At 38.0% G+C, this 17488-nt stretch overlaps 1 protein-coding gene across 5 annotated transcripts in view; it reads right to left on the bottom strand.

Moving 5' to 3' along the window:
• Positions 1 to 1400: 1400 nt before the first annotated feature.
• The window catches only part of LOC105453564, a 90053-nt gene continuing 73965 nt past the window's right edge, over positions 1401 to 17488 (bottom strand). For all 5 annotated transcript variants that reach the window (XM_011695632.1, XM_011695631.1, XM_011695629.1 and 2 more), the window contains 5 exons: positions 10704 to 10781; positions 8714 to 8895; positions 6428 to 6626; positions 4138 to 4244; positions 1401 to 3144 (listed from right to left, as the gene is read on the bottom strand). In XM_011695632.1, coding sequence (XP_011693934.1) covers positions 3019 to 3144; positions 4138 to 4244; positions 6428 to 6626; positions 8714 to 8895; positions 10704 to 10781 — 692 coding nt within the window. In that variant the 3' untranslated portion in view covers positions 1401 to 3018. The remainder of the gene's footprint in view (positions 3145 to 4137; positions 4245 to 6427; positions 6627 to 8713; positions 8896 to 10703; positions 10782 to 17488) is intronic.

Below are 17488 nucleotides of genomic sequence, written 5' to 3'. Positions count from 1 at the left end.
GATATGCATATTCATATGCACACAGATGCAAGTAGTCTGAGCGAAAGTCCGTCGAGAAAGATTTGCGAAAAATTTCGACCTTCAATACAATACCGACTGTCAACAGACTTTCATCCTTCCGCAATTATCCATCGGGTGACATTAATCATCTCGAAATTACTTAATAATTAATTTCGCTCGGACAATCGTGTTCTGCTTTGATTTTACAATATTTTCATTGCGATTTCTTGACCGGTAAGCCGTAATTGCTTTTCTCAAAAAATCTTTAGGCTTATATAATTTTAAAATTTCTCGCGAACACAAGGTAGAAGGTTTTTCGAGTAACGTTAATATTTTTTTCCTTTGTCCCGATTAGGCATTTCTCGCATAATTTCTCGAGGACTTTTTCACCGGAGTGTGTATGATAAACATGACGTTGATGATATGTTCAATATGCCAAATTAATATTTAATCAATGCTCTTATCATTCGAGACTCTTATACGTTATTTGATATACGGACAATGTTATTCACGACTATTATGGAATCTCATACTCATATGGTATACTTAGCTAGCTGTTCAATGATAAGTTTTATGTAAACGCTGTTTAATTATTAACTAATTTTTTTTTCTGTTCAAGATTCTATCTAGCGCTTAAAAATCGCGCTCGATACAAATACTCGATAACTGCATTTATAATGCTAAATGCGAATGTACTACCCTAACTCATGTATGAATATATCCATGCCCTGGAAAGTCTCATGCGCTGCATTTAAAAATAAAAATGTATACACGTGACATTTTTGCCGTCCTGTTCCCGCACGAAAGAAACATTAGTTGATCCATACGCCACAAATGTTATCTTAGCTTATCTCGCGATTCGTAATGAAGGCGTTGCGTGTATTTTAAACAGGAGATCATTAATATTTATGGTTTGTACATACGATAGAATAGCCGATTAATATTCAACACTGTGTGCATATTTTTTGTATACATAAAAGTGATTGTTAAAAATGTAAATTATATTATATATCGTAAAGGGATTGATTTTTAATTGAAATCGGCTTGAAAAAATATCATTCAGATCACTTCAATTAAGCGGAAATGTGAGAACTCTAGAAACAAATTTATACGTGACATTTTATGTATGAATCTATGTGTTCATCTCCAAATATTTAGTGCTGAAATAAATTCGATCGTATGTACATATGTGTATGTGTACGCTAGTTCCATTTTAAATCTGGGATTTACATTTTGGACTTATTATGTTCAAAACTTCAATTTCAAGACATGTATTCACGTCTTACAAAATGCTGTTTAAATATACATGGATTTACATTTGAAATATTTCAATATTATATACTAAATATGTGATTCGAATAATCCACAAAAATTTTCACATTTAAAGTCGGCCTTGTAAATTTTTCTTGTTAGAAGTATTAAATCATTAATCAATATTTCTTATTCATAATTTATTATTTTTCAGCATTTTTCGAACGTTATGAACCACCTAATCTCTGTCTCTTTTCGCAGATAAAAAGCGAGAATTTCAAATATTCCATATTTTATACACTAAATATATAATTCATGTATGCACACAATATATTCCAAATATTTCAATAAAATCTTCATATTCAAAGTTAACCGTATTGTAAATCTTATTTTTAAATGTTAAATCATTAATTAATATTTTTAGTTATAAATACATCTCCTTTTTTTTCGCAGAGCGTTGCTCGAATTGTCTCGAGTAGTTTAATCTTTGTCCTCTTCGTAGGTAAAGCGAATATTCGGTCGCGCGAGACCGATGACGTCCTTTATTACGAGAGTCCTACACAGCAGGAAGCAGGTAATAATGTGCTCCACATTGACACCACTCTCACAATTTCACGCTAATTTTCACTCACACACGAGCTACACCTATGTACAAACACACGCCCACGATCTTACACGAATTTACTCGACACTCCGTAGATCTTGCAAATTGGCCTAATTGATTACGGTATACCACATGCATACGACATTCACTATTAATAATAGCGCATCTAGCCTCTTTTTTTCTTTGTGACGTGCGAGCGACTATTCCGACCCAAAATCAGAAATTGTAAAACGATCTCTTGGCTTCTACGCTGGAATCTCGCGAATCCTGCTACTTGGACTTATTTACTTACTGGAAGGATTCTTTCGGAATCTCTCCTCTTGCCACAAAGTGACAAATGGGATCTTTTAAAAATATTGAATTTAATATAAAGTTCTAGAATCATCACTATTACATTTCCGAGAACTTTTCGATCGCCATGGAGTTTTCGAAAATTCAGCGCGATATAATCTTCTTAATCTTCAACATTTATCTCAATTTATAGCCATTAAAATCATCTAATTATACATACGTATAAAACTGATCTCTCTTATATTCTCCGCAAAAAAATATTTCTATACCTTTATTTATAAGCAATGAAAAAAACTTATTTGTTTCTTTCTTGCGATGATTAAGCAGCAAGTAGCAGCATTCCTCATGGTTGTACGAGAACGACCTCATGACCTACCTTGACTCCACGACTGTTCCCGTCTTCGTGATATTGCGGCGCTCTTATAGCACGGCGAGGTTGCTCGTTGCTACTCCACGACGTTCGATGACGTACTTCAGCGCGATATTCAACTCCTTAATATCTCACCCACCTCTTGCCGAAACTTTACAAGACACGCGACAAAGAGGAGCCGGGTCTAACTTACCTGCGAGAAATTGCATATACAATTGATATAAGCGTGGCGCAACTCGTTTTAGATTTTGCCCCCAAGATTCGTACGAACAAGGATGACGATCGCGAACGACTTGTTCAAGATATGGGTAGGAAAAGAAAAGGAATTTTCGCGGAGATATTAGGAAAAAACATAAGATCACAGGAATTGCTCTGTCCAAAAAGGAAATGATCAGTCGAAGCTGAAGCGTTCTGTGATTCACCCCCTTCACCGACGACCACGCGGCGACCCCGAAGAAGTTTACAGGGTCATACGTGGCGAACGGTGGAGGGGGTCGGGCCGCTATGCTTGGTCCACCTCGTGACAGACTTCCATATAGTCCGGGTTGTGCATTATATCCTTTATCATGTCCTTCAATATCGTGTAACGCGGGAACATTGGATACAACTTCGCGCCGTTGTACTCCTCCTGCGATAGAAAGTGGCCCTTATTTCGGTCGTTAATTAAAACGACAAGTTACATGCATGTCCCGGATAAAGTTTCCCACTATCCAATTTTCCACCCTCCCCCCCCCCCTTCCTCAAGTATCTTTCAATCAATTCATAATTGATGATGAACAACTACGTTTATCGCCAGAACTTAATAAGAATCTTTTCCGAGAGAAAGTTTTTAAACTATAATAAAATATAGATAAAAATTGAAAATTGAAATTGCATTATTTAAAAATCGATACAGTTCTAAGCAACGATAATTTTTCGAGAAGTCGTGCAAAATGTGTCTAAACGATTTCTCTGGCTTCGAAGAAATATTATGCGTTTCCGAGCGTACGCGAAAGAACCGAAGAAAACGACGTAAGATGGTTGTACGATACCTTTCGGTCGCCTTTAATCCCCGATTTATTTGACACTCCATAAAGAACCGTAAAACGAGTGGATGATAACCGTCGTATCATCGACCGAAAGTGTTATAACAGTAGCGGTACGCAACTTATTGGAACATAAAGAGAAAAAGGACGATCGTAACAATGTTCTAATATGACAGCCGGTATTACATTTCGCCGCTGTTGAACAGTATCATCTTTTTACGACCACAATCGCGGAATTATAATCGATATAACTCATGTCAAAGATCTTTTGTGATCAGAAAAAACGTTGTTATTTAAAAAACATGAATTTTCTTTTCAATAAATTTTGATTTGAGAAAAAATAATAAAATTGCTATATAAATGAGAGATTAAGATTAAATTTCTTAATTAAATTAATTTAATGTTGATGTTTTAGAAAAATTTTTACTTTGATGCCGAAACTGTTTTACATATAAAAAATAAAGAAAATGTTCAAATTTCGAATTAAAATTAAAATACATTTTCAGATATTATAAATTAATATTAATCCAAAATGTAATTTTCCTTAGATACATTCTTTTGCGAAATCCATAAGTTAAGCATTACAAAATACATACTTTTAACACTTTGATGAGATTCCTGAGACCCGTGTATTTCTTCAGCAATCTGTACAAATCATTGGTCATCTGGGTGTTCTCAGCTTCGATTTGCGCCGTCGTCATATCTGTGCAAAACACATACTCATTAATTTATTTCGTTTGATTTTATTTATCAAATACGATTTTCAAAAAATACAGATCATGGAAAACATGATTGTTCCATAGCTTTCAAAATAAGCATCAATAGAGTACCAACGAAGTCGATCGATTTATTTAAAAAATTATATATGCTTCATTCTTAATAAATTTTGAAACACGTTTTTTTATTCCGCATATAATTAATCTTTTTCATCAAAGTAGTTATCGTGTATCGATCACACGATGTGCTACGTACATCGACGCTACGTAACGAATTTTTTAATTTTTAAAGAAACTTTTTAGTATTAACAAGCGAGCGCAAAACCGAACCAATGTCGGATTTTACGTGCGGTTGCATCAACGTAGTTCACCGGGCATTCCAGCGAGAGGCATTAATTAACGCTCAGGGAAATATTGCTCTTGCTGGCAAAATGAAAACCAAGCGGAAACGTTGGCCGTTAATATGTACGTTTACATGACGCACAGAATCAAACTGAAGTACTAGCGCACAGCAATTTGATATCAGACAAACATTTTCAAACCTTTCTCTAGATTTTTTTAAAACTTTTTTTTGTAATGTCCCAAAAGTTTTATTGTCTATCCGACTATATATTCTTACTGTCAGCGCGACTATCTAAAATATTTTGATAGCAGTTGGTTCTTTTACTGCATATTGTGTATTTAAAAATATGGCTTGCTTCGATTTTCCTCTATCAAAATAGAAAACAAAATAAAATAAAACCATTAGCATGGAAAGGTATAAAATAAATAACAAAGTAAAATAAAATAGGATATATGTATATATAAACTATATATCGAAAATAAATCCAATCAATTAACCAAGTTGATTAATGGTTTTAATTAACCATTTTGTTCGAGTCATTTATATCGAATAGTTTCAACTAGAGCATACATTCCACTGCGAAGCAAAGAGAGAAAATAATCCTTTGATTAAACAAGTGAAAAAGGACGGAATATTGTACATGAAGTGAGAATATTTTTAATTGCGGCATGTCGCGCCATACGCTTGTGCTATTGACAATTTACGTCGTTTATAAGTTTTCCTTTTTACCGGAGTAATTTACGAATTTGTAATAATCACGCTTGAGCGTACTGTATCGCAACAACATTGGTATTCGCATTTAGGGTGCATCACGGGGCGCAAAATAAAGAACAATTTTCAAATAACTTTCGCCGCATATATCGCGAAAATGAAAAATATCATAAATCTTTCGCGCTCTGCAGGAAAAATTATGAATTGTTGTGCGAGGCATCTGTTGAATATTTATGAGAGTGCAAAAACCGGTGTAAACGAGACAAGAAAAAAGAGATTAATTAAAAAGTGTGTAGTTTTTGATATCTCGAGTTTTTAATTCTACGAGTTTTAAAACTGCACTCCAAGGACTCGAGTTTTCTGACTTCACAAAAAAAAACGAATCTCATCAATTTTCCAATATCTCATCATTAAAATGTTTATACGAAGCACTGATAATTGACGTCATTTTTTTAAATTAATAGAATATTGTAGATTTATAATATGAAATAATTAACTAAAATTAACATAATAAAACTGATAATATAAAATATTGCAGTTATGTTTCATCTTAATGGTACAATGGAACTTTGATATCTCCGATCTCTCTAGAGTACTATGACGGAAAATGATATATTATTCAGGCTTGAAAGCTTTCCAAGGGACAGCCATTGAATCGTGTCTCTTCCGCACAATTTGCATAGCGTGAAAAATGTTACAATTGTTTCGCGAGCGCAAAGCGCAAGAGTATAATATATAATTACCTGTATTTTTATGATTATATAAAAATATAATGAGGAAAGATCAATAAATAAAATTCATTATAGAAATAAAATACAATTAAATTAAAATTGGACTAAAAATTAAGTTTGAAGTCCCGATAGACGAAAATTAATGAGTGAAAAGAAACGATCCCAGGCTGTCTCGCAAATAAATTAATTGACTTCCTATTCATTGAGTCACATCGATTGAGAGCGTTAAAGTCAGACAATAATCAAAGTCGCAGCTAGGAAAACGAACGACGTGGACGGAGAACAATCAAATGGAGGACAATGGAAAATTGTTTTCTTCCTCCGGCAAAACCTACCACTATTACTACTCTCGACAACGATCGATTACCGCACTCCGAGTACTCACTCTCGAGTCTCTCGATGCGCTCTCTCTTGGTCTCGGCCTCCTCGGCGAGACGCGCCGAAGTTTTCACGCCTTCGCCGCTTTTGTGGGTCTTCTCCATGATGGAACAGGCACGCAGCACGAAGGCGGGCACGGTCTCCTGTTTCTCCTGCCTCGGTATATCTACCAGCGTCCAATATTGCGTCTCCAGCTTAATTACGTCCTGGAAGGGCAAAACCGTCGGTAGCTCGGGCTACCATCGCAATGACGAAAAAAAAGGAAATGGCAGGGGGAAAAAGCAGCACGCTTGTGCAAGGCGATCGGCCATTATAGAACGAATCCTTTTATCCGCGTGTCTTTGAATGCTGAGCGAGTCATTGGCCCATTCATCAGACGTGGTTTAAGAAGATCGATTTTATCCGCGTCTTTAGAAAATGTGGTATCATTAATCTGTATTTGTATCTAATTGATGACCCAAAAACTGTGAAGACAGTTTTTTGTCTGAAAAAAATTAAATTTTACTATAATTTCCCTGTCTGCTTCTTAAAAATAGCTCCATATAATTCATATATTTGCCTCATATATTTCTATACTCTTGTAATTTTGATTAAATGAATCGTCAATCAATTATCCATATCAATTATCAAATATCACCAATTTGATTCATTCTATCATCCGCGTGGTTTCTTTTAACGATTTTATTTTAATTAATCATCTCAATTTTTTAATATACCGTTTAAAATTGTTTCATACGAAAATCAGTTTTAATCAATTTACTGTTCAATTTCGTAATAGCAAAGGTAATTAATTTCGTAAATAATTATCTAAATAAGTAATAGCAAGTTTACATATTATACTGTAAAAAATAACGATTATATCCACGTTATGGTGCTTCTATTGTAGTGTTTTCCTTTTCTCTCGCACTTGCTGAGCATTTCAAACAATATATCTCGGGATTACACGGTCATCGATGGAGTAAACGGCGCGATTTACAAGGGGGGGGGGGAGCAGGGGAGGGATTTTATTTTGCGTTCCTATCGCTCGAGGATTAATCTCAAGTTGGTTTTTCTTCGACAGGGAAAAACTCCGCGCTCTCTCGATTTCCTCGATAGCGGCTGCGCTTCGGAACGAAAGTTTACACCAGAAACAAACGTCGTCGCCCGCGGCAAATGCACCTGCGGGACCAACGATCGCGAGTCGCTGTGCATGCACCCCGGGGGAGCAAAAGAACGAAAAAGAGGAGGGAAAAAAACAGAACTGAAAGATGGCGATAACGCGCGCTCGTCTTCCGCGCCGACTGCGAGTCCGGCAATCGTGCTGGCTTATCTTTCGCGTGCATCTTTATTTGTTGCTTGTCCCGCGGGCGCGCGATCTATCTCTCGGACAACAAACGTCGCGCCCACTGCAGCGTGTGTGTATTTCGCGTTGGTACTCCGAAAAATAAAACGGCTGCGTTTCAAATTCTTTCCTTTTGCCGTTGTTCATCCGTTGGTTTTATGCAACTGGGAATTTCGCGCCGAGCACGCGGAACGAGTCCGAATATTTTGCCGCTCCGTTGCCTGTTTACTGACGAAATATCGTACATCTGCCACGCTGTTTTTTTCACTCTGCATCTTTTTTTTTTTAATTATCGTTTCTCGATCAGTTTCATTGATCAAATCAATTCGCAAATTTACATGTGTGCCGTTGAGAAATTTCAGAACAAAATAAAAATATCGCAATCCATATTTTTAATAATGTCATACATTATATGTAATTTGTTATTATTTTTTTCCATTTTTTATCCTAGTTGAAAAATTGACAAGCATAGTATTATATACGATTTTGTAAATAAATTTATTTTAATCAAAGAATAAATTGAGATGTTTAGAAAAATAAAATGCAATGATAGTGAGAAGTGTCAAATTATTTGAGAAAAATAACTTGACAATACGAATATTATAATTACCATGAAATTATGTGGGAATTGTTTGTTAAACTTTATATGACTTGGACTAAGTCAATTATAAATTCCTCGACAAGTTAATTACAATTTACATTACGGTCACAAGTTAATAATTAGTTCCTTAGCGATTCCTTAACAGAGAGCCGGGCGCAAGTGACTCGACCCCCGCGTTTCAGCGGGAAAAGCGAGCTGCTGTTCTCCGCGTTCGCCGTTTACCTGTACAAACCGGGCGGCATAATTACAACGTAATTACGTCAAGCGACAGTCTGGGACTGACGCTCACCGAGCACAAAGCTCTCCCTCGTGGGAAACAAAAACACGTGTGCTACACATCCAATTACGACGCCCGGTTCCGCATGTCTTACCTTGATCATATTTTTGAGGAGGTTGTAACGTTGGAACACGTTGCGCACTTGCTTGCTATCGGTGTACTTGCACATCAGTTCGACGAGGGCCCTCTTGGCGGTGTCATAGCTGCCGTCCAGACGTATCCTCACGACTCTCAGCCTCTCGTTCGTCTCGATCACTTCCTCCTTCGTTTGTCCACCTGCGTCCGTCGCAGAGAAGCCGTATTGCAATTCGAGAAATATCGAAAGCATAGGGCACAATTCCCCCTCCTCCTCCCCGCTCTCCCTCCCTCCTTTTCCCGATAACGGGTACGTCGGTCGTCGCATCGACGCGTTTTACCCCCGTAACTACATTCGATCGATTTTAACTTATCACGCGCTTCAATCATCGCGCGTCGCGTTTAACGGGACCGTTAAATTAAGCGCGATGAAAACGACGAAGACAGCGCGCATGCGAATGTCGCCTTCAATTAATTTCCAATTAACTCGACACCGCGATAACGTCGAAAGTTTCGACATAAATAAATCGAGCACGGTAAGCGCGACGCGATAAGCAACTCAGTCGACGTGTTTCCGCCGTAGTTTTATCGAATTTGTAGGAAAAGTTCGAATCCGAAAGATAAACAAAATCACGAAACACTTTAAGCAACATAAAGTATGTCAAGAAACTCTTAAAAATTTTATTGATCGCTCTCTTATCCGGTTCATATTAATTGATGGATTAAATTTTTAATTGATCTCTTTATGAATCGAAAAGACGTTAATTAGAAAGACAAGTAATTTCGAAAATTGTTGTAGAGTTGAGAAAAATTATTATCATTGACTTTCATTAAGATTAAATCGATTTTCTTTAGGAAATTTGTCAACGAAATTGAGGTCGTGGATATCCCTGTACTATACATATGTTATTATCGTACATTAGGAATTTATCTGATCGCATTTCACCGACGGCGGTACGGGAACATTGATGTCGGAATTAATCATAGTAGTTCCACATTCGTAGATGGGAAAGCGTTAATCTAAGCCTGACGGAATTCTCAGCCGACGACGAAGTTTCCGTCCATTCAGCTAATACAGCGACAGCCGACACACCGTTACTCTCTGGTCCAATCGAATACAAGAGTTTCCGCTTCGATTCCATTCATGGGACAACTAACAACCTTCGCTGTTGGCAGACTGCCAGACACTTATTTCTGAGCGATATGTACGAGCGTCTCTATTGCTGATTCATCGGAATTGCTGTACTCGGAACGAATGCTCGTCCTACAGCTTTAATTCGCTTTAGCACAAAGAAAGAAATAAAAATATTGACAATCTAATTTTACAAAACAGACTGAGACTCGCTTCTCTAAGACTCGCAACTAATTGTACGAACGTTTTATATAAGTTAGCGAAACAAAAAATGAGCAGAATCAATTCTAATTTATATATTTATTTGTCGTAATTTGTTTGTAAAAAGTATATATGTACATATATATATATATATATATTATGTACAATATCATTTCCGTCTGACAATGAGTTTGTTGCTTTTATATATTGTTCCGCTAATTTATTCCTTCTTTACCTTATAAGACGTCTGCAACTAAGACTAATCTAAATTTGTATCCAAAATTTGATTTAATACAAATGAGATATGCATATATTCCTTGGTTAAAAAGCTATTAATAGAGATACAGAACAAATTATATTGTGAAATCTTCTCAACTGGATTGTTCATTTTCACGGTTTTTTTTTCAGCTTAAAATTTTGTTTTAGGAATTATCCTTATTATATTGCATTTTTCTTGATGGAGCTTATCGAGGAAGATCATAAATTCACAATGGTTTTATTAGCGAGCCGTGTAAAAGCATTCTTAAAATAAGAGGAAGCGCACGAACACTTCATCATTTCGCAGTCTTTTTCAGCGTGCAAGGTTATCGAGTCGCGGCGATTCGCCAAGAAAGCGGCTGAAGTTTAATTAAACTCCCACGCGAGATGAATGTGATAAAATATCGCTCGGACTTACTGGAAGTGCCCTCGTCCTTCACGTCCTGGACGATCCTCCGTACGCTCTGCGTGAACTTGCCCACGAGATTGGTGCTGGCTGAAACATACAAATGTTCGAGTTGAAATAACGTGCTTCGGCACATGACAAACAAAACAAATACAGTATCTTACACAATTTTTTGAATTAAACAGCCTCGAATTGTTCGACGCCCGAATGAATAACATTACAAAGTCAAATCGGTGAAAACGCGCGCTCGCGCACTCCTTTCGACCGCGCCGGATAAAGACGCGTGGGAATAATGGATGAGGTCCGCCGCGAGAGGGATGAGAAAGAGATAGATCCCTCTATGGCGAGGCAAGAGGGGGGGAGGGAGCAGCAAACGTGCACCCTCCTCCCTCCCCGGTGCATCCGGCAAGTGGATGATTTGACGAGAAATACCAACATCGCTCGCGTCCGTCCGTGTCGGACGACATAAAGCGCGGCGGCGCGGAAAAGCAGGCTAAAGCTTCTTACTCGTAAAACACGGGATTGTTCTTAAAGCAGCCGTTGAAGTGGGGCTTTTTGAAGCGATCGATTTGCCCCATCGACCGGTCGTCGCGCCGCGTGGATGCGGTCGTTTATCTGTATAACAATTCAACTCGACTCGCGACTCTGCGCGGCTCTTTTGCATTATCGCACGTGTAGCACGTGTCGGATATACATATATATATATATATATATATATATATATATATATATGTATAGACTGTCGGCCAGTCGTCCATTTATATCGAGGGACTTTCTCGCGAAATTTCTCATCTGACATAATGGACAGCTTTATCATGTTTAATTCTCTCGGCCGGCTTAATCCTTCGCGAGATGAGACCGGGGCCGACGTCATACCCAACTGCGCTCCGTAATTTCCAAATAAAGCTCCGACTTGAAACGCCGGGCCCTTCCACCGTTCGCACTTGCGTCAAACGCATTTTCGCTGTTCGTTCCGTTGCGATTTCGAATTCCGAAAGAGAAACGAATTTATAGATAAATGAAACTGAACGTGAGTAAACTTTTTTCGCGTTGCATTTTTTTAGAGAAATAAGTTGCTCTTTATTACCGCAATAAATTCAAGAGACAGAAAAAGAGAGAGAGAGAGAGAGAGAGAGAGAGAGAGCACGAAGGGAGTTAATTTCGGAAGCTTGTAATTTTATTGAAGAAGTTTCGTCACCTCCGCCGTCATTATGCGTGAGAGTAAAGTTGGCTTGATTATCCGAGATAATTCACGCATTTAACATTGCTGGCAAGTAACGCGAGAATATATTCAACGAAGTTTTCGCTATCTTCCCGCGCGCAACATTTCCCTTGGGGGAAATAGTTTCGGTTCGATTTCTTTCTCGCGCAAGGAATCGTTTCATAAGTTGTTAGCGAGTGAACGTAAACATGGTAATGCCGAGACTTTTGCCGGGGCAAAGAGGGGAAGAGATTTCCTCATAGCGCAAAACGCACGGAACGCCCCGCAATCCTCTTTTACGGCTTTGTAAGTCTCGCCGTTACAAAGCCGAAAGTCCACATTCCTCGTATTCTTTGTTACGGTTCCGCGTACACCACGTTGCGGAAGTTCATTGCGGCAAAACGGAAAACGATTCGAGGACCGTCAACTGCTGAAAAAAGAACTTCAGCTTATTTGAGCAATTCAAAGGCGAGTTCTTTTTTTAACACAAAAAAAATGTGATCAATAGTCGTTTTCACAATAGAGTATTCGCCATCGCGAAAAATATGTATGTAAAATTTGTTAACTGTACTTTTCAATCGGTCACTTTTATCTCCGTCTACTTTGCAATGTGAAAGATGGGATGATCGCGTTAAAAGGAATAATGCGATTCCACGTCGACACGCAATATGGAAAACTGAGTTTCGTAACATCTGTCGTGTTCATTAGTATGAAACTGCCCGCTCGGCGAGCGCTTGGCTGAGTGCCAGCTTGTATAAGACACCTCTTATACATCTGTATTATCTCGCTATTCATAATGGAGAAACGTTCGGCCAACGAGAACGGCGAATAAACTCGCTTTAATAGCGATACTTCGACAGGCTTTCCACGGTGAAACGATTATTCTTGTTACAAAATAGGAGAAGTAAACTTTTCTGTATTTGCTCTACTTAACGGCTCGCTATGTGACCATAATGTCATAATAATTTTATTTGCGATACAGACGTCGTATAAATCCACTAAAACAGTCTATTTTATAATAATTATGATCATATATGTATACATATATATATAAAGAGAGAGAATTTTGTCTCACTATTTCGTGAAATAAATATATACATATAATATATACAAATACATTAGAATAAGTTATCAGAATAAAAGAAATAAATTTTAAATTATATATTATTATCTAATGAAATATAAAATATATTTTATCATCTTCATGTGAAATCAATATAAATATATTATAAATATTATATATTAGAGATCTTTATATCAGAATTTATAAAAATTAAATGTCTGAATAAATAAATCAATAATTTTTTTATTCTGGATAAATCCCCTTGGTATACTCTAATAATTTCCTTCCTCCGTATTTTAAAATTGCACAATTTTGATGAAACCGACGATATCAAGAAATTCGCCCTAGTAGTCAATTATGCGAATGAAAAATTTTTTTTCATTTTCGTTTGCGTTTAACGATACGGCGGCTTTTGGTCGAGCGGGCGCGATACATTCGCGGCGTTATCGTTCACCGACAAAAGGGCGTTATCTAGCCTCGTTAAGATAATATGATTTGCCGAGGAGAAACTGGCTGGCTGCCAATCTGTAAAACGCACCGTCTTGCCTCTGTAGTCTTTCGAATTACTCGGTAATTGCATTTCGTCGACTCGCGGGAATATAGTGGATTCAAATGGAATAATAGAGAAGCTTTCCAGAAATCTCAAAGGCCAAAGTGTCACTGATTATATTTTTTTCTCTGAAAAGAACGTATAGATTTTCGTAAAAATAATCTGCAATTTTATTCATTAATTTTTCAATTCTTTTAGATTTCTATTTAATTAAAAATATTTAACTTTGGTGAATTAACATTCTGATGTTCGCTTGGAGGAAAATCGTATAACTTGACGCTCGCTTGGAGGAAAATCGTATAACTTGCAGTAGTAAAGATGCGTTTATGACCCGCCGTGTGTCGTATGCGCGCTATATGTACGTAGATACAAATCGCGTAGTCCCGGGCACGTAATAAAAGGGACACGTAAATTTTGCCCGAACTTTTCGGCAAATTTTGTGTTATACGGAATATTACAATTTGAGATTGAAACCAACGTTAAAAGTCGCTCGTGGAAATCGCGATTTGCGAGACGTCTCGCACCTCGTGAGATGTCATTACAGGATAAAGTAACCGCCCGGGGTGCAGGTATAATCCAACTTCGATATACGTCGCGCCCTTTTCCACATCACGTTTGCGTTTTATAAAATTTTCTAAACCCGACGCCGATCGTGACTCCCTTTCAAGAGGACTCACGTCAAGTTACCCGTGGGGAATTCCCAACGAAAGGCTCTAAACTCTACTCGTACGTCACGCAGTATCGCGCCATCCGGTATTTCATCCGCGGCTGAGTCGAGTCGAGCCGAGGCGAGGGGAAGTTGCGCACGTCGTCTAGCATTTGTAGGTGCTGTGCTGTGCCTTTTCCAGCGGTTTTCGGGCGGTTTCATTGAAATTCAGCACGCGTCTCCTACGTGGCTCTCGTAGACCGTCGCTTCCTCCGATCGCCGAGACGCCGGGATATATCCCGCGGAATAAGTGGCCGATGGCTGACTGGTTCCTTCGCACCGGGCCGGATGCCAAAATGCAACAAGCGTATATTGTCGTTCGGACCGTTACAAAACGGAGATTCGTTCTCTCTTCGCATCGGCACGCGCCAGCTGAGTGAACTGTCGTTTTCTATTGCCCGAAGGTCGAACGTGATCGTTGTCGAACGAGCTCTCGTTATCCTTCACACAAATTCGCGCCAGCACCGGCAATCCGTTCCGCGATCAGTAAGTAAGAAAAGATAGAAAGAGATATCTTCTGCCTTATTGTTAGATCCAGATTTTCGAGTAAGTGTTGAGATCTCATGCTCTTACGTTAATGAGTTCAGTATATATTGATGACATTTACATGTATTTATAGAAATTAATAATGTAAATAATAGGAATAATAAAAATAAAAAAGAAATAAATTTGAGGAAATAGAGCGCCGCGCGTTGTAATTAAATTTCATGACTATAGTTTAATAAAAGCATAGTTAGAAATTAATTTCACTTTATATTTTATAATCGTTGTAAACGAAATTTGCGTAGTACTTGCGTAGTACTACTCACTGTACTTTAACAATCGACATAAAATATTTCGATAATATTACATGATGTATTAGTGAAAGCTATTCGACTCGTTCCCTGCCGCTCATAAAGCAATGCGATGAATTTCTTTTTTTGCGAACGCGCAGTAATCCACCAGGAGACAAAAGGCGCGGAAACGACTTGTCTCGCCGCGATGGAGCGTTATTTCTCGAGGCCCTCCTAGGTCCTAACAGTCGTAACCTCGATAACCTTCTGGAGGAGGAGAGACGTGATCGTTAAGAATATCCGTAAGAGGAGGGTCGATCTTCAGACTTCAGACCCCTCCCCCGCCTCGGGATTTTTATCCTGGAAGTCGAAGTTTCTTCGTTGGTCTCAAGAGATGGTTGAGCTTGCGACCGCAAGCATGTCGTCGTTTCGATCGTTATTACCTTTGGAATTGTCGTACTATAGTGCGGAAAATCATGGCTATTGAAGTCGAATTTTTTGCTGCAGCTGCACGCAAGCTCGCACAAGCGTGAGATTTGACGTGGACAGTTTAAAAAAGATTCCACGATCGTTACTTACATAAACAGTAATTATGATATTGATACTATGTACAATAAAATATTAACGCTTCAAGAATAATGATAATTTGAATACAAACTTTGTAAAATAAATTAGCGTCTTATCTCTAATTACATGGAGAAACGGTTATATTTCCAAGCGGATCTCGCTTTACTCGAATGCAATTAAAGGTATAGGACATAAAATCGTCGTTAGCGATTTACGAGCGCTTAAATGATTATTGGGGTATTTTCTATGATGAGCGGTCTTTATAGTCGGATTCCTCCTCAACTAAACTGGCGCTCGACACTTAAAAGTGTAATACCAGAGAGATCTAAATTTGTCACCGACTATGAAAAAGTCGCTAACGACGACGAGCGAAACCGTATAAATTTACAGAGGCCTCGGATCCTCTATATGAGGTACGGATGCGTCCTCATCAGGTTCGCGCGCCTATTGAAGATCGGGTAAACCGGATTTTTCGCCAATGAAAGCGGCGCCGCGTTGCTGTTCGAGCGACTGGAATACGGATGGCTGCACAGACGGATCTCGCCACACAGATCAAACGTATTGACCACACCTCTGCGGCTTTCCCGAGTGCGCGCGAGTGTGGTCGTGTATGCACAGGCTGGATTATATTCTGCGCTTTTTCGCCGATAACAAACACAATTGCTAATGGAAAGCATCGCGTGATTGGATGGCCTTACGCTGCGTCAAGGAACAGAAAAAAGATTTAGTCTGTATTATTGTCCGAATTGTATGAAGTTATTATTATGTTATCACGTAACGTGCGACAGCAGTAATCAGTGCTGTCCTCGATTCTGTTGTCGTCATTTTCAGATTAAAAGAAACGAAATCTCTAGAAGTGAATATATATTAATGCAATAAAATTATAAGCTAATTATAATGAAATTAACAATAATAATATTAAAATCTTTCTTTAATCATTTTAGATATACAAAAGCTAAAATGCCCTTTTAACATGAAGATAGTATATATCTCCATTTTAAATGGCTGCATTCGTAAAATCAATCTCATCTCGTAAAATTTCATAGAAAGACCTCCAGTAGGCAAAATACTTTGCTTGCGCGTCTCGGAAAAGTCGCAAAGGGACGCCGAGAAAGCGAAAAAGGCAGCGATATAACGAGTAAAAAGCGTTATCCGCTCGATGGGAACCTTTCAGCGTTTTCACGTCGGAAAGTTCCCGTTCGGAAAAGGTGTGCTGACGCGCGCGCGCGGTCGGCAATCCCACTATTTTTCGTTAGCGGAGCGAAAAACCGTATACGGTACAACCGCTCACATACAACTCTTCAGTCCGAGTAACGCCGGATTCGTGTTGCGTTGACGTAAATTTTCGTTTACGCTAAGAGCTTGGCTGGAAAATTCAATTTCATCCCGCCGCCGCCGTCGCTAATTGGAAGTCACGTTAGGGCGCGTCAATCGCGAATGCATATGCTCCCGTTCATCATTCGCTTCTGGTATCGCGCAAATTGATGATCATTCAAAAGACAGTAATTGGGAATGGAATGTTAATTATAACAACACCTATCTATAGTTGCTTCTTGCTTGCAATATATAATACTTTATGTTTATTTCTCCTTTTTGCAATATTTTTATGTAATTTATATAATTACGTAAAAAATAGATGAAATATTTTACATGCAAAATAACTCATTCTAATAAATTTCGACGTGAAATATGAAATATAGGTATTTCTTTTCGATAATCTCATCTTAATATTTTTAAAATGATACGAAAAATAATGTATGTGTAAAAATAGTTTCAGGCAATTAAATATACATATTACCTGCAAAGCCGTATGCTTTTATCTCTGAATGGCTTTTTTTATATTGATTATACATTTTTTATTTAATGAAATAAATAATAAATTTGATGTACTCCGCGAATTCCTTTTTATATTGTATAAAAATCTCTTGTATTATACT

Source organism: Wasmannia auropunctata, unplaced genomic scaffold (assembly GCF_000956235.1).
Source record: "Wasmannia auropunctata unplaced genomic scaffold, wasmannia.A_1.0 LD335998.1, whole genome shotgun sequence".
NCBI classification, from domain to species: Eukaryota; Metazoa; Arthropoda; class Insecta; order Hymenoptera; family Formicidae; genus Wasmannia; species Wasmannia auropunctata.
The sequence above is the reverse complement of the archived record's forward strand: the minus strand, read 5'-3'. Positions and strand labels throughout refer to the sequence as shown.